The sequence below is a fragment of the Neofelis nebulosa genome, chromosome 3 (genome assembly GCF_028018385.1).
Source record: "Neofelis nebulosa isolate mNeoNeb1 chromosome 3, mNeoNeb1.pri, whole genome shotgun sequence".
Classification (NCBI taxonomy): Eukaryota; Metazoa; Chordata; class Mammalia; order Carnivora; family Felidae; genus Neofelis; species Neofelis nebulosa.
The window spans coordinates 46,959,856-46,986,835 of record NC_080784.1 but is presented as its reverse complement, the minus strand read 5'-3'; the positions used below and the strand labels follow the sequence as shown (position 1 = coordinate 46,986,835).

The window sequence follows — 26,980 nt, the reverse complement described above, 5'->3', positions numbered from 1 at the left end:
GCCTTTCTGGAAGAAATGAGTTCAATTGTTCCTATCTTTCTGTGCTTTGTTCTGCGTCATAAAATTAAGTGGGAAACATTTTTAAGATTCTCTTGCCAATTTCTTGATTTCTGTGGTGAACTCTGCCTCTGATTGAGATCATTCTTGTAAGGTGGTCTTTGCTACAAAAAAGCTCATGCTAAAGAAGATATTTTGAGTGGAGAAGTAATACCATTTATTATTTTTGTTCTTTTCCCAAGCTGACTAATCCACGGATGATGCTTCAGGGCAAGGATTAACTTTTGCAAACACAAGTTACAGTTTTCCTGACATACAAAATCCAGGGAGTAAAGGCATCCTGAGTAACCTTTCCCAAACCATTAAGATTTATGTGCACAGTCCTAACTTCACTCCCTCCAACTTCACTGAGGTGACCCAAGGTATTTGCAAACAAAGGACAGCCACAGGCTCTCCTTGATCTTGATGTTATCCAGGACTCCCTCCTTCCTCTTACTGTGAGCAGGAACTGCACAGGTGTAATTTTCCAAGGGTTTATTTGGATGTATCCCAGGGCTAAGAAGCCTAACTTTCCCTTTAAAACAAAAACAAAAACAAAAACAAAAACAAAAACACTCTTCAGGGTAAAAGTTAGTTAATGTTGCTCCCTAGTGGCAAGATTTCCAAGGAGCAATCTTTGGTGAATAACTGCACTGACACTTGCAAGGCAAGGACCTGGCCCTTGACACCACTGATTACAGGCAAGTGTAAACGTAGAGAGGAGTGCTCTTACTCTCTCAACGATGGCTATTCCATGGAGTTTGACTTTCTCAACTAGCAAATAAATTCTTGCAGCCAAATTGCTACGCTTGCTCCTTTCACTATCTCTCTTGGCCAGAAAGGATTTGATCCTTATCTCTTTTATAGCACTTTTAGTTTTCACACCATCAGTTCAGTGCCTGTTAGAAGTGAGATTAAAAGATATTTTTAAATATTCAAGAGCTCCAAAGATTTTACCAAACAAGCTCACCACCAGTCTTTGATGACTACTCAACATCATAGGCTTATCATTTTTCTCCAAAATCCTATGTCTTTGCATGGGTTAAGGCAGCTCTATTTTCATAAACTAAAGAATAAATTCCTCTGCCCTGGTCTTAGTTTCCTCGTTTTTAAAAATAAATGAGGAGGACTTAGGGATAAACTGATTTAATGTTCAGTAATTCTTGTGCCTCAGTGCTCATCTACATAGTTTTTGCATATTATATTCCAAAGGGCCTTTACTTCAAGGACACCTTGAGAAAAGAAAGTAAATGTATTAATGCAACAGTTACTTTCACTCTCTATATCAAGGGCATTGCTTATGGAGGCAGTTTTTAGATAAATGCAATTAAAATCACAATACTGATGAAGAAAGTCAGAAATACCAATAAAGAGAGCAACATTATTCTTTCAGGGGAGAAATAATAGAGCTAGTGAATATGCAAAGTTGTGTCCTAGAAGATGGTAACCAGTTTCAGAGGACTTCATTTGCCTCGTGTATGTACCTTGTACCATTCGTTGGGATTTTCCTTAAAACATGTAGATTAAAATAAATTTGTCTTTACAAAGTAGTTTTGTATCTATAGAGTTTTAGTTTCTCTCCTGAGAATAACTGGAAAAGTGCTGGGCTCTCCTCAAACCAAAGATGGAGCAGGAGGTCAGTCTGTTCTTTCGTCTCCTGCCAAAGCTTGCAAGGAGACAGTGGGGTTTGGAGATGAGTGTCTGGGCGAATGTGTCAATTCAATGGGAGCCGATTCAGAAGAGACAGCTTTCATCTCCTGTGCCCTTGGTGACAACTCCGTTTTTCAACCTAATCTTCAAGTTGGGTAAGACTGCCCAGAGACTCAAAGAAACACACATTTCTTGGAAATTATCATTTTGGAAACACACTCACCTGGCAACCAGCTGCCGGGACAATGCTTGATGACTCTCCTTAATCTTTTCAATGTTAGACTAATAATTCCAAATGGGAGCAATAGAGAAGATGGGCAAAGGGATGACCTAGTGACCTCTGCATTGAATCCCTGGCCAGAATTGCTGGTTCGAGCTGCCAACGGTGAGCCTCCGCTTGTGTTTCTCTCACACCACTTTGCCTGGTGGGCATTAAGCATCCTGATGAAATCGCCAGCTTCATGTTCAGCTGGCCTGATTGCTGGAGAGACTGCATTATTCATTCTCACGGAAAGATTTTTTTAGTATTCTCGAGGATCCATAGAGATTATATTTTAAAAAATACAAAAACTCCAGAGTTACCAACAGTTTAATTTATCCCTTCTATTCTTTCCAAAGGGGCAGAGTAAGAAAGAGCCTGAACAGAAAATGGGTTTTTGGTGAGACTGTTTGGAAGCCCTGTATTTTATATGATTGGGTGTTCCTCTCTTCGTTCTCAAGTTTCTGTTTTTGTTTTCTCCTTTTTATTTCTCTTCCAGAAGGGTCCTCCGTTCTTCTTAAAAACAAAAACAAAAACAAAAACAAAAAACAAAAAACCAAAAACAAACAAAACCTGGCTGCCTGCTAATTCCCTGTGAAATACTTCCATCTACTGGCCAAATGGAGAAGGCTCACGTCTTAAATTTTGGTTGTTAATACTTGTACCAGGATTGAAGACCACCCTCCAAACATTTTGTGCAGTAATTAGGAACCACAAATGAGAAAATTAAAAAGATTGAGGAAATTCTCCACTTTGCACTTAGAAATCCTCTAATATATTTGATATACATATGGGCTCACGTATGCAGTTTGCAAACACCCAGAATGAGGCATAACTGCAGTACCACAGAAAGCAAATTAGTGAGAAAAGGAATGGGAGGTTGGACAGGGAGAAGAAGAGCGGGTGTCTCTGGCAAACCGGTTAGCATATTTCTAGTCAGATCACACGGGGAAAGAGGCTCGGGGTGCAAAGATGGAATCAGAGACTGTGACCAACATAACCATATTCCCTCTACGGAGAAAAATAATTCTGTGAGACCCGAGAAGAAATCAAATTGAGTGAGTTCCAAGTTAATTTATCAGAGAGGACACCCCCTCAGTAAAAAGCCACTCAGAAATTCTTCCTTTTTGTTCATTTTTTTTAAAGACTCCATCTAGAGGATGCAGTTAGACACTTGGTATGTGGAAAAGAGTTTACAATCTAGTCGAGTCATAATCTAGGATTATAGAATCAAAAATTCATGTTTTGAAGCTGGTAACAATCTCAAATACCAGTAGTAGCCCCCTTGTTACACTAATGAGAAAATTAAGATGGGGAAGCATAAGAAGTTTGTCCAAAGGCTTAGGCTTTCAGTAGTAACCAACAAATCTGATGAAAAGAGAAAAACATAACTCAAGGTTTCTGTATGGATTTTCACTACGATTACATTGTTTATAATATCAGCCTCTCCAGAGCTGATAGTTTCTAAATACAAACCCACAGACTCACCAAAATAATGTAGATATTAGACTGAGTAAAAGTGCCTACCACAGTGGAACGTCTTGCTGTGGTCTGTCCACTTAGAATAAATAGGGGACAACAGAGTGAGTTAAAAAGAACAGTGAATTTTTTAAAACACGAGTCATGGATCTGAATCATATTCCCTTAAAAATAAGCCTTTTCTAAAAGTAGTTCATTGACTATCCCTCCTATTGCATGACACTTGAGGAGAGTTAAACCAAAAGTAAAAATGAAAACTTAAGAAGGTGAAAGGTAAAGAATCAGTGACTAAAAAGCTTCATGTAAACACCTTGAGAGACTGAGGCTATAATGTGTAAGTAACATTCCCCAAGCTATAGATACATTAAATGGACAAGAAGATGTTTACCCCAGAAACCTGATATATTTTCACTAGCATGTGAGTGTTCTGTGGAACTGAAACCATCTTCATCCCTGACTTGAGACTATGTTCTGCCATTGAGGCACCACCTGAGCCTAGTACTTCTTAACCACTATGTTTGACAGGCAGGGAGGATGTTCATTGGGGTAGGAAATGAATCTCTGCTTGTAGAGACAGAAGGTATACAATTCACTGCGATGGGTGGATTTAGGCCCTTAAAAGATAACATTATAATATGATTATTACTTTGACAAGCATTACACACACACACACACACACACACACACACACACACACACACACTCATGAGTCCTGCTACTTACTTAAAAAATGAAGTTCTTACTGACGTTTGTCAAATCTGGCACATTTCTTGAATGGTAAATTTTTTAATGTTTAATGTTTTTATTCAATCCCATTATAAATTTACAATTTTTCCAGAATATTTGAGTGCCCAGAGGTAAATTACAGAGAAGTATACAAAGTGAAGCTGTTTTCCTAATCAAATCACTGCTACGTTATAAAATTGATCTGAATGGGAAAAAAAAAATTCTTCAGTCATGTAGTCTTCATTTCTTACACGGAGTTTCAAAGGCACAGCATGAATGGTCCCAAGAACAACCCAGAAGTAACAGCTGGAAATGCAAGGTAGCTTTGGAAGGTCCTCGCTCTCGTCTCCCACAGGCACGTGAGCACATGTTACCTCCTGGACCGGACGGACGCCCGCCAGCTTGTCTCCAGCAGCCAACACATCTCGCCTGCAGCAGAGTGTTCTCTGTAAGCCAGGGTGACCCCCTGATAACTGGGATTCAGTCACTTACCTTCCTTCTCTGAAACCCTTCAAATATTTCCTCTTGTTTTGGGGGTGTTTGTTTGTCTGTTTGTGTTTTCTAATCCTAAACTGGAACACAAGACAAGGCCTTGCATGATCTGGTTCCTTTCAAAGGCAGCTGACCTTCTCTGGGGTCATTACTCTCCATCCAACCACCGCCTTCAGGATGCCGTCCTCCTTCCCACCCTGGCCCACGATGGTGCTGTGAGCACTGACGGGAGGGCCAGTGCTTGCTGCCAGCCTCTCCTGCCCCCCAGGGGATCGGGCTGAAGTAGCATGCATGTCACGCTTCAGACCTCAGTTTCACACACAACGTGCTCACGGCAGCTCCTGGCCTCTCACCTAGATTAGGATCTTCCTTCCACCCCTTGTTTTTGTCCCCCACTTTTTCCAGTTGCTAATTATAAACATGTTCCTCAAGTTAATTGTAAACGCTTTGAGGGGATGAACTAGGTTTGTTTTGTTGACCATTGTGCTTTGACTGTGCTCAGCACATAGTACACACTCAACACACACACACACACACACACACACACACACACACACACACGACAAACATTCTGGCTGACAGAGATAGCCAACATAGCAGTTATTTTTTTCGTTAAACTATCAAGTGCAAGGAGACTCCTTTCTCAGCTGTTATAAAAGGTAAAGTGGTTTCAAAGTTGTCCGTGTCTCTAGTTCTGAACGCTTAATTGCTACCAAGCTACAAATGGCAGCTTTTCCTTCATCGCACACTTCTACCACAATAACTCGGTAACTCAGGAAAGTTATCAAATTTGAACCTGTTACAAAGATATTAATGCTCTGAATGCCACTTGATCTAAATCATATGCCCTTCCCGCTACACATACACATACTATACCACTCGACACACATACACTGCTCACACAAGCACACACGTCACCATGAGCACAAACATACACACACACACACACACACACTCAGGGCGCACGTCCACACCCCCCGCACACCGTGTACCGTGCATACATAAATGCACTGCAGGTGGCACGCTGCCTTCATGAAACTAGTTTGTAATGAGAGGTGGGAAATATGCAGTAGAGAAATAACTTGGGTTAAGGTCCATGTAGAGTCAGCATTTCCTCCACTTAAATATTTTTAAGGATCTAGGATTTTACTCATTCAATCACCAGATGTTTATTAAGATCAAGTGACTTGCCAGGCATGTGGCATGTGCATTACTTGACACAATCTACTCAGTAATGAATAAAACAAGTATGATTCCTAAGATTGTGGAGTTTACTCTTAGGAGGGAAGACAGAAAATAAACCAGGCGACAGGAAAATACTGTAATTGTAAGAAGCGCTATGAGGGAAAGGGCCATAAAGAATACTGACTGGCCCTCCTTTCTGTAGGATGGTCAGGAGAGTGTGATGAGACATTTACATGGAGACCTGTAAAGAGCAGCTGCTGGAGACATGGGTGTGTATTTTACGCAGAGGGAGCAGTGTGTTGGAAAGACCTGGAGAAAGAAAAGGCTCTGCACATTCTTGTAGCCAAGATGAGGCCGTGTGGACAGAGCACTCCGCAGATGAGAAAGTGCAAGTGTAGGGTGCGGGGGGACCAACTCTCCCAATCTACCCAGGACCAAGGGTGCTCTCAGGGTGTTAGAATCTCAATACTGAAGCTGGGATAGTCCCAGGGAAACCAGATGACCCAGACACCCCAAGTTCAAGATAAATTTGGACAGACTGACTTTGAAACCATCTTCATATTTCTTGACTCCGCTGTGGAAACTAATATTACCATCACCATAACATAAAATTAGAGGGCCAAACTAGCTGGCTGTTTCATTGATATTGAATCTTTTTATTCTCACAGGACAATTTCTGGGAAAAGGGAAAAGATGTCTAGATAGCATCTTGGAAAGAACTGGTAATACTTTGACAACATTAAATAGAGAAAGTTAAGAAAATTTCATTGATGATGATAGCTTAACCACTACTTAAGATGAATCAGACTAAGTAAATGAGCTCTAACTTGGAAACTGTGATCTTATTTTCCAAATACCTACAGGCACCTGCACCCGTGTGTGCATGTGATATAAACACATAATTTTTCCTTCCTTCCTTCCTCTCCTTCTTCCCTTCCTTCCTTCCTCTTTTCTTTATAATTAGTGCCATTCAGAAAAGAAACTGAAATAGTTAATGGTTATCCTTGCTTGTTTTGTGTTTTATGCCTTTCAAAATACGATAATACGACCTTGATGAATCCCCATAGTAACTCCATCAAGTATGTTATTATGTTACTTTCAACATAAGACTGTGAAAAGTAAAGTGACTTGTTAGGCATCACACAGCAACTGAATTCAGGGCTCCTAACTCTTAGACCAGAGTCCTTCCTAATATTTCCCTAATGCTGGATTCATGACTAGATTTTGTGAAAATAATAGCTCAGCCTAGAATAAGGAACTAGAACTGTGGCAGCAGTTCTAGGAAATGTTGTAATTCTCTTCTAGAAATAGTCTTCCACACAGAGCAGAAGCGTGGTGAGCTCCAAAGGACAATAACATTTCTCCTGGGTCTCATCACCTTGTGTCATGCCATCTTCACAATAACTGGAGGTGGGGGGGACTAGGCCCCCCATCAGGCTGACATTTTGCCTGTCACTTGTGTGCACTGAAAGGCATGACATTTCCTACACCTTTGAAAACATCATAAAAAATAAAGGAAATAGTTCTCATTCTGAACTTTACCTCTGCTGGACCAAAGTGTTTGCTGACAGGGCAGGGATAAAAGCAAGAAAGGGGAGGGTTCCCTAAAGAAGAGATAAGGGGAACATTCCTGGGCTCAAATATTTAACAACTGACCAATGCTTGTACTGGTAAAATCACCTTCTACAATACCTGCACTATCGTGCCTTTCTTATTGACGAGCTAAACACAAGTCTTGAAGTATTCTCTCATCTGTCTGTCCAAGATCACTGAGAATGTGGCATCTGCTCCAGTGAAGAATCAATTCACTGACACACAGATTGCTGGATGCCATTTCACTCTAAGTTATTCTGAAGGTGTCTGCAACAAACCAAATATATAGCCCATTGACCATAGCCATGAAGGCTATAATTTCCTCTAGGTCACAGAGAAAGTCCGTAACAGAATCAGACCTAGAATTCTGGTCTTCTGAAGACCCATGTTGTGGACCCTGGTCTTCTCCTTCTGTTCATTCATTTGCATCCTCTGAGTCAGCACTGTGGTGGTTAGCTGACCCTTATTCCTGGGATCACTCATTGTTATTACCCCCGGCATTAGGACTCAGTAATACACTAAACTCTAACTTCTGGAATCATTACCATGTGATCGTGACATCACAGAAGCCCAACAGTTCCGTCTGCTGATTTTTCAAACCAAGCTGCAGAGTGGTAGAGTGGGGAAGACCTGAGAAAATGGCCTGCTCCATTGAGATCCAAGCAGCATTTATTCTCTCCTCCTTTGTGACCTTCTTCGTTGGACTCCTCATCTTATTCATATTCAGGCTAATCTGGAGGACCATTAAAAAATGGCAAAACATCAAGGGAACAGGAATTATCTTGGTCAGTTTCCTTATTTGGGATCGCACTGTAAGAAGATCTAGACAGGTCTGGCAAGTGATTGTGTTTAGAAAACAATTTAAGCTTCACTCAGCTTTCATGAGCTAGCAGGGCCAGCTCTAATTTGGTGCTGATCCTCCACTGGGGTGGAAAACAGGACAGCAGGTCACCATTCCAAAACCTGCAGGTACAGAGCTACGCCTCTCCTCCCACCACTCAGAGAAGCAAATGCTTTGAATGGCTGACGATGAATGGTAGCTCTGGAAACAGAGGTCGCTATTCTGAAAAAATGTCCACAAACAGTATGTCTATGTCACTATTTTGAATTTCAAAATGATGGTTGCGCTTGGTACTATGTATGAGTGAGGCAAAAATGAACATCAAGTCAAGCTTACTTTCACAAATCGTGCATTGTAGGATACAGATGCACTGACGCGGTAAACTGCCTTTCATAAACCATGTTAACCCAATACACTGAGTTCATACAGAAACCCATGCATACATGCACATGCCATACAGTCACAAATGCAGACACTTTTCACAAGCAAACAAGCTTTGCAAGGGTGGGTGGGGGTGAGCAACAGCTGGCAAATGACCATAATGAGAGTAATGGTATCGTACCCAGATAAGACTTTGCTTAAGATCTTGAAATAAAACTCTCCAATGCTAGATAATGGCTGTTCTATTACCAGCGGTCAAAGGCAAAGGGCTTTATTATGTATGCCCTGTGTGATTTGTTTCCAATTTTTTCCCCAACCTTTGTTTTTCTGATATTGTAATTTCCATAATAGAACACATTTCACTTGTGCATTGTAATTGATACTGAAGAGTTGCTTAGAATATTTCTCTAAACGGCAGAGGCACCTCGGTGGCTCGGTCGTCCGACTGAGCATCCAACTTCAGCTCAGGTCATGATCTCACAGTTTGTGGGTTAGAGCCCTGCATTGGGCTCTGTGCTCACAGCTCACAGCCTGGAGTCTGCTTCAGATTCTGTGTCTCTCTCTATCTCTCAAAAATAAATAAACATTAAAAAAATTTCTCTTCATTGTAAACGTTGACATAAAATAACATAATTTGTAATAACTTGGTAACTTTCTAAGGTCATTGGCAATATCATAAAATGGAATTCAGGTTTCTTCATTTAAGATGTACCAATACTGAAGTCCAGACATTTTGTTGTTAAACAAGTTCCTTCTAATATTAATTATTTGTTCGTGCTCGCTTCGGCAGCACATATACTAATATTAATTATTTGTAAAGACTTTAAGCAGTGGCATAAAAAGTATGGAAAGAATTCTCAGGTGTACTTACTTCTTAACAAGACTGATAGAGTACACAAATGAGTAATGAGTGTGGTGAATCTGCCTTCCACCTTTTTTCTTTTCTCCCAATGCACAAATGAATTGGTAGATTCGTTAAATCTCCTTAGGCTTCTGCTCCAGGAAATATATCTTCTTCCCCTATTATATTTATTTTTGTGTGGTTACAAAATATGAGAACCCATTTGTCCTAAATATTTGCTGTATATTTCACTTCTTTTGGATGTAATTCATGTCTACCCTTCAGTCCAGAGGCGTCTTTTAATTTCTAATAGGAAGCAAATACAACAAAATGTAAAGAAGTAGGGTCCAAAGCAGCCAAAATACTATACTTTTATGGTTTTGAATCCTGAGGAGAGAATTTGATACAAGTTGAGTGACTTCTCAGCAACCTGTTATATTTAATTGAGAGTTTTTCTCTAAGCCTTTGGGAAAATGGCCTAATGCAAAAAATGTCACACTGTCAAAGTTATCTTAAAAGTTATTTGGAGTCATAGTTTTCTCCTTAAATGTGCATTTTTAAAAGGCTTACTACATTCATAAATATGATTTTATTATATCTTAGGGTCAATTTGTTTTCCCACAGAAGGCTCTAATTTCATAACGAAATTCAAAGGAGTGTTCCATATTAATGTTATATTGAATACTTTTTTGAAAAAAAAAATCAATTCTCAGACAACATCTCAGGAATGCACATGAGTCATATGTATTAGAGGGCAAATCATTGATCAAGATATGGATTCTATCAAATAGTTATTTAATGAGACTTCTCTTCCTACCACTCAGAAATTATGAGTAGAAAAATTAAGCCATTTCAAAATCCTGGCTCCATATACAATGAGTTTTTCCAAAAGTCAGAGGGTCAGCATGGTGTGACCAATCCTAGCTCACTTCTATCTTTCTTGGTGGTAGCTTATCAACAGATATGGGGACCAGTTCAGACTCCGGCCTCTCTTCATCCCCTGCTTATGTTTCCTTATCAATAGATAGTGGATTTAATCACACTTACTTTGTCTACCTCATAGGGTTACTATCAATTTTAAATATAATAATTAAGGCATTTTATAAACATGAGGAAGGATTATATCAGCAGGATGTGATACCAGATAAGGAACTAAAAGCAACATAAAATTGCTGAAACTTTCCTTCTTTCTCAAAACAAAAATTAGGTACTTAAGTAATCACTAAAAATCAATTTATGATCTTTTTGTCTTTGTCCGCGTATCTTGATAGAAAAGGGTAAGACACGTCCCCACAGCATGAAGAAGCATGCTACTCTCAATCCTGACCACTACGATAATGTCAGCTTGAAGGGTCTAGGACTGAGTGTATGTGAGGAAGGCATGGTGAGGACTTCAGAATTCATCATTCAAAAGCGGTGCAAAAGATGAATCAAATGCAAACCCAGTAAAATTCATTTCATGAGATGCTGAACAAGCAACTTCAGCGTTCTCTGGGTTGGACAAGGTGGAACGATTTCCAGCTTATATCATAGCAGGAGGCTCCAACATACATAAAACAGATTACTTTCTCTGAGATTCAGCTCACTCTCAATTCTTTCCTCTTGTGTGTAGGAACTACTCTTGACAAAAAGCACCGGTAATAAACATTTGAAAAGTCTCCACTTCCATGGAATATTTCGGAATCGTATAGAAATGTTGCTTTCAGCACAGACCTTTGTGGGGCAAGTGCTGGTAAGTACATTTTCATGGTTAGCTTGCTAATGTACTTTAGCCATGAACATAATTGTCAGTATATATAATTCTATCGCCCAGGTAAGCATTTGGTGTTCCCTGGTGGCTTTACCTAAAATATCACTGCCTCCCCACAGCCATCTCCCTTTGTCTACCTTCTCTTCCATTAGTCTTTTAATCTGAATATAATTACTTGACATTGTATTTCCTATTGATCATCAGGGGATATGCTAGAAGAGAAGCTTTATTAGCACAAAGGTTGCATTCAGTTTGTTGTCTCGAATGTAGATGAATGTCTGGCATAAATATGATGTTTGGTGGGTCATCTGGCCTGAAATGTGTAACTGTTAGCCCCTCCTTTGATTGTAATAGCTTTTTTCTTCCTTATACAAACTAGTCTTTTTGCCTCGTTATGATGGTATTTAGTGTTTTACTACCTGTCTTAACCTAGGTAATTCATACATGTTAAAACTTAATTCAGACATAATCTCATAGGGAAAATCTTACTTTATCTCCATAATAGGCTAAGAGTCCATCTCTAACCTTCTATATATTCATTGCACACTGCTATTAAAATTACCTGTGCATATGCCTGTCTCTTCTAGTGTACTGTGAGCTCCTTGAGAGAACAGACTATGCCACGGAAATGCTTATATTCCATTGTCTGGAAACAGAAGACGCCCTATAAATGAATTGATCTGAAATATTAGAAAATAGAATCTATAGTGTGAGGGTATGCTGCCATCAGATGGTGGTATGGTGGAGTAGATGTGAGCTAGAGATTATCCTCTGTTTTTTTTGTAATTGGTGAAAACAGTGCTCTTTTCTAGTTAATGTTCATTCAGATAGAATTATTTTTAAAATTTATTAGGAAGTACATAATTCTGATAAAATCTACAGGGAATGTGGAATCATCTGAACATTCCTTTTTCTTTCTTCTAGTTTTGCTCCCTTTTCTGAAATCCCTATCAGTATGACCTGTTAGAGAAGGATTCTTTCTGATTATATCAGTGATTTCTTAGCTAGGATCTCTTCAAATGCTCAAATCATGTGTGACATATGAGGATAATATTGGGAATAACATATTAAAGGTCTCTGGGGTGAGGGAGAAGAGAACCTATACCATCCACCATATACGCATTGCATATGGGGAATGGGTGAGTAAGGAATGATCGATCATTGATTACATACCAATAAAAATTACTTCTTAAAATAATGGAAAAAAATTTTTTTTCAATTTGTTATAGCTGATGACTAAGTAGCTGGAACAACAGAAGTAAAGGTTAGAGAAAGGTTAGATTAGAATAAACACTCTAGGCATTGATTATTGAAAGGCATAATAGAGACCCTCAGTAGGGGTGCCAAGCAAGTATTCTATGAAAGGCTAAGAAGAGAACAAAAGAGCCTGTAGATTTCCTTTCCATCCTTCCATTCTTCCTTTCTTTGTAATTCTCTTACTTACTTCTTTCAATAGATATTGTTTGCCAACTACACACAAGGCTGACATTCTAGATATGGTGAAAACACAGACAAGAGTTTTGCACTCCTGGGACTTAAATTCTGGTGGGGAATAGAGATAACAAATATGTGCATAAACAAATAAGATAAAATTAATATGGTGATGAATGGTATTGGGATTATGACTGATGTGTTTGAGAGTCTTGGTGGAAATGGAGTTATTAGATTGTATCAGATACAGTGATCAGAAAAGAAATCTCTTAAAAGGTTTTGAGAAATTCTCTGAGACATGAAGAATCAAAATATAAAGCAATTAAAGAGTGGAAGAAACAAGGTTATCGACAGAACGGTTTATGGAAATAAAAAGTTCAGCTTACTGCAAATACCACAGTGGGACGTGCATGCTAGAGGTCATGGAAGGCAGAGGAGAATGAGGTCAGAGAGGAGACAGGAGAACCAAGCAATGCTTTGTACTTCATAGTAAGGAACTAGGCTATTCAAATGGAATGATTTTACTCTAATGCAAAGGGAAGTCATTGAGGGTTTTTTGAGCATGTGGTTAACATGGTCTAATTATGTTTTAAAAATTCAAGAGGCACTAAAGTTTAAAAATAAAGGAATTATCAAAGGTATACCAGGCAAGTGACAATAGAAATCAGGAGTACATTTTAATATCAGATAAGTTTGAATTCAAAGCAAGAAAACAATAAATGAAGCCAAGTAACCTGTCTTAGTCTCCTATGATCACTATGAGAAAGTACCACACGCTCAGTGGCTTAAACATCAGAAATTTTTGTCTCAAAATTCTGGTGGTGAGAAGTCTCAGGTCAAGGGTTGTTTGCATCTGAGGTTGTAAGAGAGAAGTGGCTCTATGCCTCACTCCTCGCTCTGCTGGTTGGTTAGCAATCCTTGGTGTTCCTTGGCTCATACATGCACCCACACCTTTGACCTTGTTTTCACATGGCATTCACATAATGTTTCCTCTATTCATGGCTGTGTCTAAATTTCCCTTTTCTAAGGACACCAGTCACAGTGATTGAGACTCCATCCTCATAACCTTATCTTATCTTGAATACATCTGCAAAGACCCCATTTCCAAACAAGGTCACTTTAGGCGGGACTGAGGGTTAGGACTTCAACATATCCTTTGTGGGGGCTGGGGGGGACACAATTCAACACACAACCTTCATAATGATAAATTAACAACCCTCAACCAAGATAGAACATCATGAATATCACCACACCAAAAATATGACTTTAAGATAATAAATAAATAAAAATTACAAGAAATAAAAAAGAAATATTAAAAACACATTGGTAGTAGGAGCTTTTAGTTCACCTTCCTCATATCAGGACTTCATAAATTGAAAAGAAATAATGTTAAAAAACAAAATTCAACCAAGTAAACTTGAATATGTAGTTTATTTTATTAACCAATTCATGAATTGAGCAGCATCCCATGTAACAAGCAGAGGGATGCTCCGAGGAGTTGTACAAAATGGAAGATCTTCATAGGAAGGAGAGTGGGGCAAGGAAGTTATTAGTAAAAGAAAAGAAAAATTGTTTCAGGCAAGATCACCTTCCCTTAGGGGTTAGAACAGGGGGTCTTATCATGCAGATTACCTCACTAGTGCTGGTCAGGAAATTCCAGACTGGTTTAATATTCCATTCCCTGGAATGGCTAAAACTGCTACTGGGTTAGGTATTAAGTCTTTATGGGTCTTAACATAAGTGACTCCATTTTGCACCTGTTTGTTTTTAACAATAATAAGCATAAAGAAGACCAAAGTAACTTAATTAATAACAGAAAGCTGATTGAAATGATTAAACTCCTTATGCTGAAAACAGAAATTAAACTTACAAGTGTCTATGAACTATTTATAAATATTCAGCATATTATCAGGCCACAAAAAAAAGGCCAGAATTTTGAAACTTACAAAGTACAGACAGCCAACATTAACTGAATACAGCACAATAAATAAATAAATAAGAAAATAACAACCCAGAAAAAAGAAAGAAAAATGAAGATCTTACAGCTAATAATTGTTACATTTCCCTCTCTCAAAAGACGCTTAACTCTGAAAAGTCAAAATAACACTTGTGGTATATTTAGATCATAAAAATAATGAAAACACCACATACCCCTTGCACCTAGAGTATAAGATGGGAGTGGTTCTGAGTTAAATGCCTAACAATAAAAACTTGATAAATAAAAATAATTAAAATCAATGAATCATCAATCTCAACAAGTTAGAGAAAGAAAACACATTAAATCTACACAGAATAAATATAAAAAGAGTCAGAAATTAACGAGTTATAAAACAGCTGATTATTTGAAACAAACAATAAAAACGAGAAATCAATAGCTAGCCTCACCAAGGAAAAAAGGGGGGGGGAGCACAAATACATAAGAAATAAGACATTAAGTGAGGAATAAGTACATTGATAAGAAGGAAACTGAACGCTATGTAGGCAATTAAATTTGAAAACTGGATGATTCCTTAGGACAATATAAATTACCAAAACTTATCACAAAAGAAAGAAATGTAAACATCAAATATCTGGAAGAAACACAGATGCTGTCAAAGACCTGCATCACCATCACCACCACCACCACCCTTCTTCCCTCCATCTATGGGAGACCTAGATGATCTTAAGGTCTAGTCAACCAGATCTTCAAGGATGGATATCCCTAATGCAAATTAAGCAGTTCCAGGACACAGAAAAGAAAGAAAGAAAACATGTAATTTTGTTTTTCAATGAAGGCACAGTGTCTGTATCAAAACCCCTAAAGATAACAAGTAGAAAAAAAAATCTACAGATTAATGTCCTTGATATTTAGAGGGAGGATACTTGGCCAACCACCCAGTGGAAGAACAAGAGGAAGGAGGAGGAAAAAGAGCAGAAGGTGAAAAAAAAAAAAAGAGGAAAAGAAAGGAAAAGAAAAAGAAGAAAAATGAGGAGAAAAATTCCAATAGTCAAAAGGAGAAAATATAGTATCTTCAAAACAGGACACCTTCTAGAAATCCCTCTGTAGATTAAAACATGGCAAAGTATTGATCAACACTGCAGCATCAAAGGGCTTGTTGTTTTAGTCATCACAAAGTTTTTATGTTTTTACAACTATCTTTTCTTCTGCATTAAGTTTTTTTTAATTTTTTAATGTTTATTCATTTTTGAGAGAGAGAGAGAGACAAAGCGTGAGCTGAGAGGGGCAGAGAGAGAGGGAGACACAAAATCCCAAGCAGGCTCCGGGTTCTGAGCTGTCAGCACAGAGCCTGACGCAGGGCTCGAACTCACAGACTGTGAAATCATGACCTGAGCCGAGTCAGACGCCCAACCCATTGAGCCACCCAGGAATCCCTCTGTTAAGTTTTAAATATAGTCCTATCCCTAAACAAGCTGTTCCTTTTTGAGTGGAAGTGGGCAGGGGGGTTGTGGCTAATTGTGTAATTGACTGCTTCTTTGTTGCTTAGATGGCTAGAACAGATTAGAACTAAAAATGTGGCTTATCTTTAATAAGTGTGTCTATTTTTGACATCATTCTAGGCACCATTTTATGTGCACATTCTGTTATCCTGTTTTCCCTTGCTTCTATTTTTTCAGGCAATCTAGCACTTTTATGTTTCTTTGTATTGTCTTAACTCCTTCCCAAAAATGTGTAATCTTTTCTGTGAATATGTAATCCCTTCTGTAAATGTGTAAATAAGCCCTTAACTAGATCAATAGTTGTCAATCTTAGTATACAGATGAGCAAAGTATATAAATGAGCAAAGAAAGCATCACCGTTTGTTTGGAAATGAGAAAAAAATATTTAAAAAATGATGCTGGAAAAACTGACTAAAAACTTATTTCCCTGGGTTTTGCTCATTTTCATAATGCAGTAATAGTTCTAGGGGAAAAGAAACATAAAAATACTAGATCTGTTTCTTCATACATTGTATCCATTGTTTATGTTACAAAAATAAAGTTTAAAAATCTTTCCCACCACCTTGAGATGAGTTGTTTATGTTTTATTTTGCATTTCATTTCATATTTTATATTTAATATACCGTCAAGCATCAGACACCTATTTTGTATGAGACTATAGTTTAGAGATCTTTATCATATGAATAGAGAAAAGACTGACAGGAAGTACCACACAATATTCACACTGATTATTTGTGCATGGTTACATTGTTTGCCTTTTTATGCACATGGCACATTATTCAAAAAATACCAAAGGATGCAGAAGTGAAAACTTAATTTCTTCCTTACCCCTATCTCCATCCACTGCTAAGAGCTTCTTCCTTCAAACTTGAAGATTCTCAGTAACATTGTCAGATATATTTTCTTTGGGTGTTTCAGTGACTTAAAACAACTTTTCTCCTCCATAAGTTGTATCTCTAAAATTTAAATTTTGAAATAAAAGAAGCTATTATTCTTGTGGCAAGTCCTTTGTGAAGACTAGTAAAATGAATAGCAGCCAGCTAAGGCAAAATGAGATGTGAATTCAGGTGTGTTGATCTCTTGTGTCTTTAAATTGGAATACAGCCTGAGCAAGTGGGATAGGAGTTTCCAACAGACTTCTAAAGGGCCAGCTTTGTTCTAGATCAATTCTCCCAATTCTCTTCTTTGGGTGCTAGTTCCTAAAATGGATTTACTTTAGGACTTCTCACAACAGTTCCCCTCTCCATCACTCTTTTAAAATCCATTTTGCAAAACAGAAGTATTACCATTAACTCTTTTTGATAAATGAAGAATCTGATGCATAGAGAAATAAAAGGTAAAAATTATAAAATGGGAATGAGAAATACTATCTATGGGTAATTTCAATGAATAATTGTGTTAATATATGAGAATGAACTAACATATAATAATTACAAGACTCACTAGTTAATAATATACATGTATGCCTAGCATATAATTTATATATAGGTGGAACTATTATTAATATTTTTATAAACAATACTCAGCACTTGTCTCTATAAACAAAAAAATGATTAAAATTGAGGTTGAACCCTTTCTCATTTTAGCAACAAGTAATACCTTTAATTAATTGAAAAAAAATCTACCTCATTTGGATAAACTTTCCATGCAGTATTTACCATAATTTGTAGTATAGTTACATTGCTTTCCTCAGGTGTGTCTAAACAATATAATTCAATGTGGAAGACAGTAAAAAACACATTTAGAGAAAGGTGTCAGAAAATTTAGATGTCCTTTTAGTTTCTTGCACCTATCTTGAGATTACAAACCTGTTCTAGGTGTTAAGCAGTAATTACTGAATCAATATGATAATATACATCATAAAGCATGATAATCCTAAACCCAGGTTTTTGCCAGTTGTCCTGGTGTACCTGCTTATAGGATCGCTTTCATTCTTAAAAGTTTGCATACTTGGTATGATAAATAATACAGTCTCTTTAGTTTTAAATGAAAAGTTTTTTTGTTTTTGTTTTTGTTTTTTTTTTTTTTTTTTTTTTTTTTTGAAGCCAGAGGTCATTTTCCAAGGAAAAGGAGCCAGTAGAAGGAATGAAAGTTTGAAGGTCTTCTTGACTGCTGTAAGGACCAAAGTCCACTTCTGGTTAGAAAGAACACTTTTCTTTTCTCTCTATCCCTAATCCACACCATTCCTCTCCCATGATGGGCCATGTTCCTCTCCTTTGGTTTTATTTAGCCTTGCTGGGGACTTTTATATTTCATACACATTTGCATATATAATTAATATCTTTTTTATCCTTCTTAATTTCAATATCCCATTTTTCCCATTTGTTTAATTTCATCCCCCCCCCCCCCTCCAGTCAGTTTTAATAAATGAGGATACTACCTAACAGGGTACCCTACCTGTTCAGGGTGAGAATTTTTTAATAAACCTTTTCTGCTCCCAAATCTGCATCTTTTCCTATCAGCCAAAAGTCCACCTGAAGCTCAGGGAAGAGTTGACTGGATGGACTCTGAGTTTATTGGGAGAAATCCCCTCAACGACATGTTTCTCTTTTGCGAGACTTGAGTCAGGGAGAGCAAGTTCAAGCCCCAAAAGAAGGCTTAAGGAGCAATCAACACGCTGCTGCGCCTTGTGAACCTTGCCTTTAAAAGGAACATCCTCGGGGCGCCTGGGTGGCGCAGTCGGTTAAGCGTCCGACTTCAGCCGGGTCACGATCTCGCGGTCCGTGAGTTCGAGCCCCGCGTCGGGCTCTGGGCTGATGGCTCGGAGCCTGGAGCCTGCTTCCGATTCTGTGTCTCCCTCTCACTCTGCCCCTCCCCCGTTCATGCTCTGTCTCTCTCTGTCCCAAAAATAAATAAAAAACGTTGAAAAAAAAAATTTAAAAAAAAAAAAAAAAAAAAAGAAAAGGAACATCCTCAAGCTGCAGGTTATTTCTCCACGTGGCAGAGGGCCCTGGGCTCTTCCTGGGGCCTCTACCCGCCCTCTACCAGCAGCGGTTTCTGGCCAGGGTGTGCCGCTGGCCTCCACCATCCCAGGTTGCTCATGCTTCCTTCTAATCACCTGCCTTGGTTGTGGAGAGCCGCCAGCAGCTGGCGCGACAGCTTCTCAGGCCCCCTTCCTCCGCTGAAGCTGCTTCTCCCAGCACGCCAGAACAGGAAGACGGGCCGCACTTGGGTCAGCTGCCCGCGCAGGGACCAGGTAGAAAAGGCCACCCTTGAGGATGGGGACCGCCCCCACAGGCTTGGGGATTTCCAGGATCTGGTGGAAGGCGGCCTAGGAGTTATGTTCAATGGTCAGCTGTCCCTCTGCAGAAGCAGCGCGGCACAGCTCAATCTGCTCTCTTTGCACAGCTCCATCGTTAGGGTTCTGGCCAGTACTTGTTTCCTCGTGTTCGTCAGTTTACTGGTCACTGGGTCTCCCAGCACAGAGTTTATTTTCGCTGTTGGGCCACTTTGATGAGCTGAGTCTTCCTGCGCTGGACTCATACCTCCTCCTCAGTCAGCTTTGCCTAAGGTTTGCGATAATATTCCCCGTCCATCAGGGAAGCCCGGTATTTGAAACCACTACGTCTGCGCGCACCTTCCGGAGCCCAGCCTGGAAGCTGCAGGACGGCACTGCGCATGCAGGCCCGGGATCCCACCGCGCTTGCGCAGCCTGCCACGCAGCACGCACGCGCTCTGGGCCGGCCCAGTCTCTCCGGTTTCTTCGGTGGTGTTTGTTTCACAAAAAATTTTCTTATGAGTTCTTTCTTAGCCATGTCTCATAGATTTTAGCAAGTAGCATTATGATTTTTATGAATGCCTAATTTGTCGTAAGTTGTTTGAAATTTTAATTTTGATTTCTTGTTTGAGTCATCATCCATTTAGAGGAATGCTGTATGTATAAGCTTTTATTTCCTCGGGATAGAGTGGCTATCTTTTCCACTTTGGTAAAATTTATGGTCCAAGAATACTACTGCCTTTATGATTTCTGGCTTATGAAATTTATGGGGAAATGCACTGTCGCCTAGTGCATGTTCAATTTTTATTACTACTTAATGGACTTTTGAAAGAATATGTATTATGTTTGATATAGAAGCACTATTAATTGTGTTATATGTGTTTTCCATACCCCTTAATTATTTGCTGACTGAAAGGGACATGCCAAACATTTTTATTTATGATTTTGTAGTTTTATTGAATATCTTGTAGTTCTATCGAATATATTCATCTTGCATTTCTAACCCATTTTAAATTATATATTTTATATAATATCAATTAGTGCATAACATTATCTTTTAAGTCTTTGCTTTATTGTGCCTTTTATCTATATGAAATATTCATGGTTCTCACATTTAGTGTTTTGGGTTTTGTTTTGTTTTGTTTTTGGCTTGAATATTTTTGAATACTTTGCCTTCATTTTATTCATACTTGATTGGGATGTCTTTGCCCAGCTATCTGTCAGTCTTTTTCTCTAATTTCCTGTTAACTGTGTCTCTGTAAATAACATGGAGCTGGATTTTTGTTCTCTTATTGATTTAAGAATCCATTTATTTGTTGATTTATCAGAGGAATTTAATTAGTCTCCTTTATGGTAATTTGTTTTATTGGTCTTCATAATACTTAGAGATTGAATTTGCTACATAATAGAATATCTAAATATCAGTGGATTAAAAAAACAAATGGTAGATAAGTTAGCAAAGAAAAGGAAAATGGGTGTTAGGCAGGTAAGAGCTCTGTCCCAGCCTTGGTTTCTTATCTTACTAGAGAGGCCAGAGATACCTCGTGACTGAATTTTGAGAGACCTGGACTCAGACACGGGCTCCTCCACTTCCTATTGTGTAATCCTGGGCAAATTAATTTTTCTAAATTAGATTTCAGTCATACAATATGAATAACCTCCTTTAAAGTATTGTAGGGAGACGTATATGATAATAAATATAAACCATTCAGGGTATACTAAGCATTGACCATTTGCTGACATTTTTGTTTATTACATATTTTGTATAATTCCTTTTTTAATAGGATATCATGGACACACTAGGTTAAACCAAGTTCAGAACAGACTTCCCATTCTATATTTCCTCTGTGTATCTCCACATGTTTTTTATTTATATGAAATTTATTGTCAAATTGGTTTCCATACAACACTCAGTGCTCATCCCAACAGGTGCCCTCCTCAATGCCCATCACCCACTTTACCCTCCCTCCCACCCTCCATCAACCCTCAGTTTATTTTCAGTTTTTAAGATTCTCTTATGGTTTGCTCCTTCCCTCTCTGTAACTTTTTTTCCCCCTTCCCCTCCCCCATGGTCTTCTGTTAAGTTTCTCAGGATCCACATAAGAGTGAAAACATATGGTATCTGTCTTTCTCTGTATGGCTTATTTCACTTAGCATCACACTCTCCAGTTCCACCCATGTTGCTACAAAAGGCCATATTTCATTCTTTCTCATTGCCAAGTAGTATTCCATTGTGTTTATAAACCACAACTTCTTTATCCATTCATCAGTTGATGGACATTTAGGCTCTTTCCATAATTTGTTTCAACATGTTTTATGTCTGTATCCTCCATGTGCAGGAGATCTTTGTTTTTTTCCACCATACCACCTGTCCTTCCTTCCAGAAATTGTGAATGAATCCGAACATTCAGTTCCAGATTGCTGTTGTGGCTTTTTGTTTGCTTGTTTTTAGCACTATACGTCTGGTAAGATTTTTTTTTTAATATTTGCTTTAGAGCTAAAAATTAACTTTACCAGTTTCATTAGGTACTTTTTTTCTTTTTTTTAATGTAACATGTTTTATCTTTCTGAATGTTTTCTTTTCCTTGAGTGTTTCCCATTTTCATTTGCAAGGGAAAGTGTGGGTAGTATACTTTCATACCTTGAATGTCACACAGAAATAGTTTTTTCCTTGCTCTCGCGAGTGAACACCAGTTTTCTTGGGTGTAGGATTTTTGGCTTTCAGTCCTTTTTCCTAAAATTTCTATAAATGCTATTCCAGTATCTTCTAGCACTTAAGGCTGCCTGCTAGATACAAAGCTCAGGTCTCTCAGCTCCAAATCTACCCCGTGCCCTCTGCTTTGTGATGTGAGGCCAGGCCTCGGTTATTAACATGTGTCCTTTGTCAGCTTGCTTGTGCTCATAGTTGAGCTCTGCCAACAAGGGTGTGAGAGGAGACAGAAAGCCTAGGGATGGATGTTTTGCATCTGTTTTTTCTCAGCCTCACTCAGGCAATAGCTTTTCACTCTGGTAGCAGTCCGTGGTTCTGGTTTCCAGTTTTTCCAACACTGCCAAAATCAGGCTCACATCATCTCCTCCTCAGAGGTGCCACCACCAGCCAGGCCAGCTAGGACCCCTCCTCCAAGGTCTGCAACTCAATTCCAAAGGGCGCCTCTTTTAAGATCTAATGTTGATAATGCTGACCTCTTTTTCCTTTTTTGTTGGTAACTTTTTCAGTTAAGTTCTGTATTTTGAGATCATTGGCGAATCACATGCAGTTGAAAGAAATAAGATAGAGAGAGCCCAGTTACCCTTTACCCAATTTCCCCCAATGGTTGTATCTCACAAAACTACAGTGTAATGACAGCCAGGATATTGACATTGAGATAGGCAAGCTACAAAACATTTCCATAACAAAGATCCCTCATGTTTTTGGTTTTGTTTTTTGTTTTGTTTTGTTTTGTTTAGTTTTGTTTTTACAGCCAGATCCACTTCCTTCCCATCTTAACACTCTTCAACCATGGCAACCAACAGTCTGTCTTATATTTGTTACTTTTGTGATTTTTTTTGTGTGAGTTGATTCATCCTTTTATTTTTTATTTTTATTTTATTTAAATTCAAGTCAGTTAGCACACAGTGATACAGTATAGTCTTGGCTTCAGGAATAGAACCCAGTGATTCATCTCTTATATATGATACCCAGTGCTCATCCCCAAAAGTGCCTTCCTTAATGCACATCACTCATTTAACCCCTTTTTGTTGATCTCCCAGACAACCCTCAGGGTGCAGCTTCTTTCAGTTACTACCTCCCTATAACTCCCATATTGTCCTTCTACCTTTCCCATCCTCCGGTGCTGTTTATTAGATTTTTAGAATCCCACTAGGAACACTAATTGTAATTTGACCAAGTTTAATTACATGTTCTGTATTAGTGTTTTCTTTTTTTTTTTTTAATTTTTTTTTTCAACGTTTTTTATTTATTTTTGGGACAGAGAGAGACAGAGCATGAACGGGGGAGGGGCAGAGAGTGTATTAGTGTTTTCATAGGAGGTCATTTCATCTCTTTCCTCTGCTTGATTCTCCTATTTTCTTACATTTCCCACATAACTGGCATTTTCTATGGTCTGCTAATACTCATTCATGAAGATTTAGAGATTCAGTGTCCCTCGTTTACTGTGTTGGCTGTTACTTGTGTTCTCTAGGTACATAAAACTATCTACCAAGTAAATTGGCGGTTTTAAGCCCCACTGTGGAAATCAGTCTCAATTTACTGTGAGTTTTCCCACATAGACAAACATGGGAGATCATGCTGTGGCCAGCAATTCTGCAAACAAGGCTTTCTCTGGAACAGGTCTCACATTTTTCTCTGACTGCTTTCCCGGATGCTTCTGGAAAAAAAATAGTGTTGCCGCTGCTAGCCAAGAGATTCCCCAGCAGTGATGGTGTGGCTTCAGAGTCTCCTCCAGGCCTCTCTGGCTTTGTGGCTTCATCTTTAGTCTGTGGGCTCAAGTGGAGGGCTTTCTACCCCACAAACAACCAATGCTTCCAGATTTTGCCCCTCCAACCCAAGAAAAATTTACACATCCCCTCAGAAATCCCTCCTAATATCTGTCTGACTCGGTGAACAGTGTTCACAAGATGTTAGCTCCCAGTGCCTACTTTTGGTTGGGTATACATTTTCCTGTTTGTTATATATTATTTCTGGATAATATTTTTTAGGTTTGTGGCATGAGGTTGGTATTTTTCTTAGTTTCAATGAAACTAACATTTTCTCTTTTGGGGTGGGAGGGGGGTTAATTTCTGCAGTTTAGAGGATTGTAAACATACAGCCTGCCATCATCTTTCTGGAAGCTTTGCAATATATGATTTATACTTGAAAAATCACTAAAGAGATTTAGTGAAAGAGAAAAAAATCATGCGTAAAGACAAGAAAAAGATTTCGTGGAAGCTATTAATCATTATCAGTACCCAATATCCACTCCCAACATCTTTCCTGAGCCTCAGAATACATTTCTAACTGCTGTTAAACCCACAGACTTAGTAATATCTCCATCAACACCTAATGTAAATGTTAAAATGGAGCTTATAGTCAATGGTGAGACCCCAAGGAAATAGATGCCAGTAACTCCCAGGTATTAAATAAGCTGCAATATTGTCACTTACAAAGCCGTTGGAAGAAAACCATCTGAAGCTCTTGGCTCTTACCCAATGACATGTAAATTATGGTAAGTTAGTTCTTTATATGTTTTGGATACTAACCCTTTATCAGATATGTCATCTGCAGATATTTTCGCCCATTATGCTGGTTGCCTTTTAGTTTTGTTGATTGTGTCCTTCACTGTGCAGAAACTTTATTTTCATGAATTCTTAATAGTTTATTTTTGCTTTTGTTTTCCTTGCTTCAGGAGACATACATGGTAAGAAGTTGCTATGGTTGATGTCAAAGAGTTACTACCTGTGTTCTGTGCTAGGATTTTGATGGTTTCAAGTCTCACATTTAGGTCTTTAATCCATTTTTAATTTATTTTTGTATATGATGAAAGAAAGGGTTCTAGTTTCATTCCTTGGCATGTTGCCATCCAGTTTTCCCAACATCATTTGTTGAAGAGACTCTTTTTCCATTGGATATTATTTCCTGCTTTGTAAGAGGTTAATTGGCCACACAGTTGTGGGTTCATTGCTGGGTTTTCTGTTCTGTTCCATTGATCTCTGTGTGTACTTTTGTGTCCGTACCATACTGTTTTGATCACTACAACTTTGTAATATAACTTGAAGTCTGGAATTGTGATGTCTCCAGCTTTGCTTTTCTTTTCCAAGGTTTCTTTGGTTATTTGGGGGTCTTTTTTGGTTCCACACAAATTTGAGGATTGTTCATTTCTGCGAAAAATGCTGTTGCTCTTTTGATAGGGATTCCATTAAATGTGTAGATTTCTTTGGGTAGTATAGACATTTTAATAATATTTATTCTTCCAATCCATGAGCATGGAATATTTTTCCATTTCTTTGTGTTGTCTTTAATTTCTTTCATTAGTGTTTTATAGTTTTACTCAGTACAGGTCTTTCACCTCTGGTTAGGTTTATGCTTGGGTATTTTATTGTTTTGGGTGAAATTGAAATTATTATTGGTTCATTAATTTCTCTTTCTGCTGTTTCACTATTGGTGTATAGAAATGCAATAGATTTTTGTATGTTGATTTTGAATTCTGTGATTTCACTGAATTCATGTATGTATCAGTTTTGGCAGATTTTTGGTGGCATCTTTTGGGTTTTCTATATAGAATATCATGTTATCTATAAATAGTGAAAGTTTGACTTCTTTCTTGCCTATTTGGATGCCTTTTATTTCTTTTTGTTGTCTGATTGCTAGGACTTCCAGTACTATTTTAAATAACAGTGGTGAGAGTAGACATCTCTGTCTTATTCCTGACTGTAGAAGAAAAGCTTTCAGTTTTTCCCACTAAAGATGTTATTAACTGTGGGTTTTTCATATTTGGCCTTTATTGTGTTGAGGTGTATTCCCTCTAAACCTAATTTGCTGAGGGTTGAACGGATGTTGTACTTTTTCAGATGCTTTTTCTGCATCTATTGAAATGATCATGTGGTTCTTATCCCTTCTTTTATTAATGTGGTGAATCATGTTGATTGATTTGTAAATGTTGAACCACCCTTGCAACCCTGGAATAAATCCCTCTTGTTTTTAAATTTTTTTTTACTGTTTATTTATTTTTGAGAGACAGAGAGAGATAGACCACAAGCTGGGGAGGGGCAGAGAGAGAGGGAGACACAGAATCCCAAGCAGGCTCCAGGCTCTGAGCTGTCACAGAGCCGGACGTGGGGCTTGAATTCATGAACCGTGAGATCATGACCTGAGCTGGAGTCAGATGCTTAACCGACTGAGTCACCCAGGTGCCCCTGGAATAAATATCCTTTGATCATGGTAAATGATTTAAGGAATTTATAAAACTCAACACCTAAAAAGCAAATAATCCAATTAAAATGTGTAGAAGACATGAATAGACATTTTTCCAAAGAAGACATCCAGATGACCAAGAGACACATTAAAAGATGCTCAACATCACTCATGATCAGGGAAATACAAATCAAAACTATAAAGAAATATCACCTCATACCTGTCAGAATGGCCAAAATCAACAACACAGGAAACAACAGGTGTTCGCAAGGGTGTGGAGAAAGGGGAACCCTCCTGCACTGTTGGTGGGAGTGCAAACTGGAGCAGCCACTCTGGAAAACAATATGGAGTTTCCTCAGAAAGTTGAAAATAGAACTACCATATGATTTAGCAATTGCGCTACTAGGTATTTACCCAAAGAATACTCATTCAGAGGGATATATGCAACCTGATGTTTATAGCAGCATTATCTACGATAGTCAAATTATGGAAACAGCCCAAGTGCCCATTGACTGATGAATGGATAAAGAAGGTGTATTGTATATATATACAATGGAATACTTGTCAGCCATAAAAAAGACTGAAATCTTGCCATTTGAAACAACGTGGATGGAGCTAGAGGGTATTATGTTAAGCATAATCAGTCGGAGAAAGACACTGTGTGAATTCACTCATGTGGAATTTAAGAAACAAAATAGATGAGCAAAGGAAAAAAGGGAGTCAGACCAAAAAACAAAAAAATTTTTTAATAAAGTGTATTTATTTATCTTGA

General features: G+C 38.4%; 1 protein-coding gene and 1 long non-coding RNA gene across 4 annotated transcripts in view; one reads left to right on the top strand and one right to left on the bottom strand.

The window, feature by feature from the left end:
* LOC131506761 (uncharacterized) overlaps positions 1-19,701 on the bottom strand; it is a 169,423-nt gene extending 149,722 nt beyond the window's left edge. The window contains exons 1-2 of one of the 2 annotated variants that reach the window (XR_009259131.1): positions 19,161-19,701; positions 16,931-17,058 (exon numbers count right to left, since the gene is read on the bottom strand). This is a non-coding gene — a long non-coding RNA (uncharacterized LOC131506761). Of the gene's footprint in view, positions 1-16,930; positions 17,059-18,499; positions 18,937-19,160 lie in introns of those variants that run through there. The other variant, XR_009259132.1, reaches the window with a different exon arrangement.
* The window catches only part of KCNU1 (potassium calcium-activated channel subfamily U member 1), a 150,546-nt gene continuing 131,555 nt past the window's right edge, over positions 7,990-26,980 (top strand). For both annotated transcript variants that reach the window (XM_058720713.1, XM_058720711.1), the window contains exons 1-2: positions 7,990-8,205; positions 11,096-11,215. In XM_058720713.1, the coding sequence (XP_058576696.1) occupies positions 8,059-8,205; positions 11,096-11,215 (267 nt within the window). In that variant the 5' untranslated portion in view covers positions 7,990-8,058. The remainder of the gene's footprint in view (positions 8,206-11,095; positions 11,216-26,980) is intronic.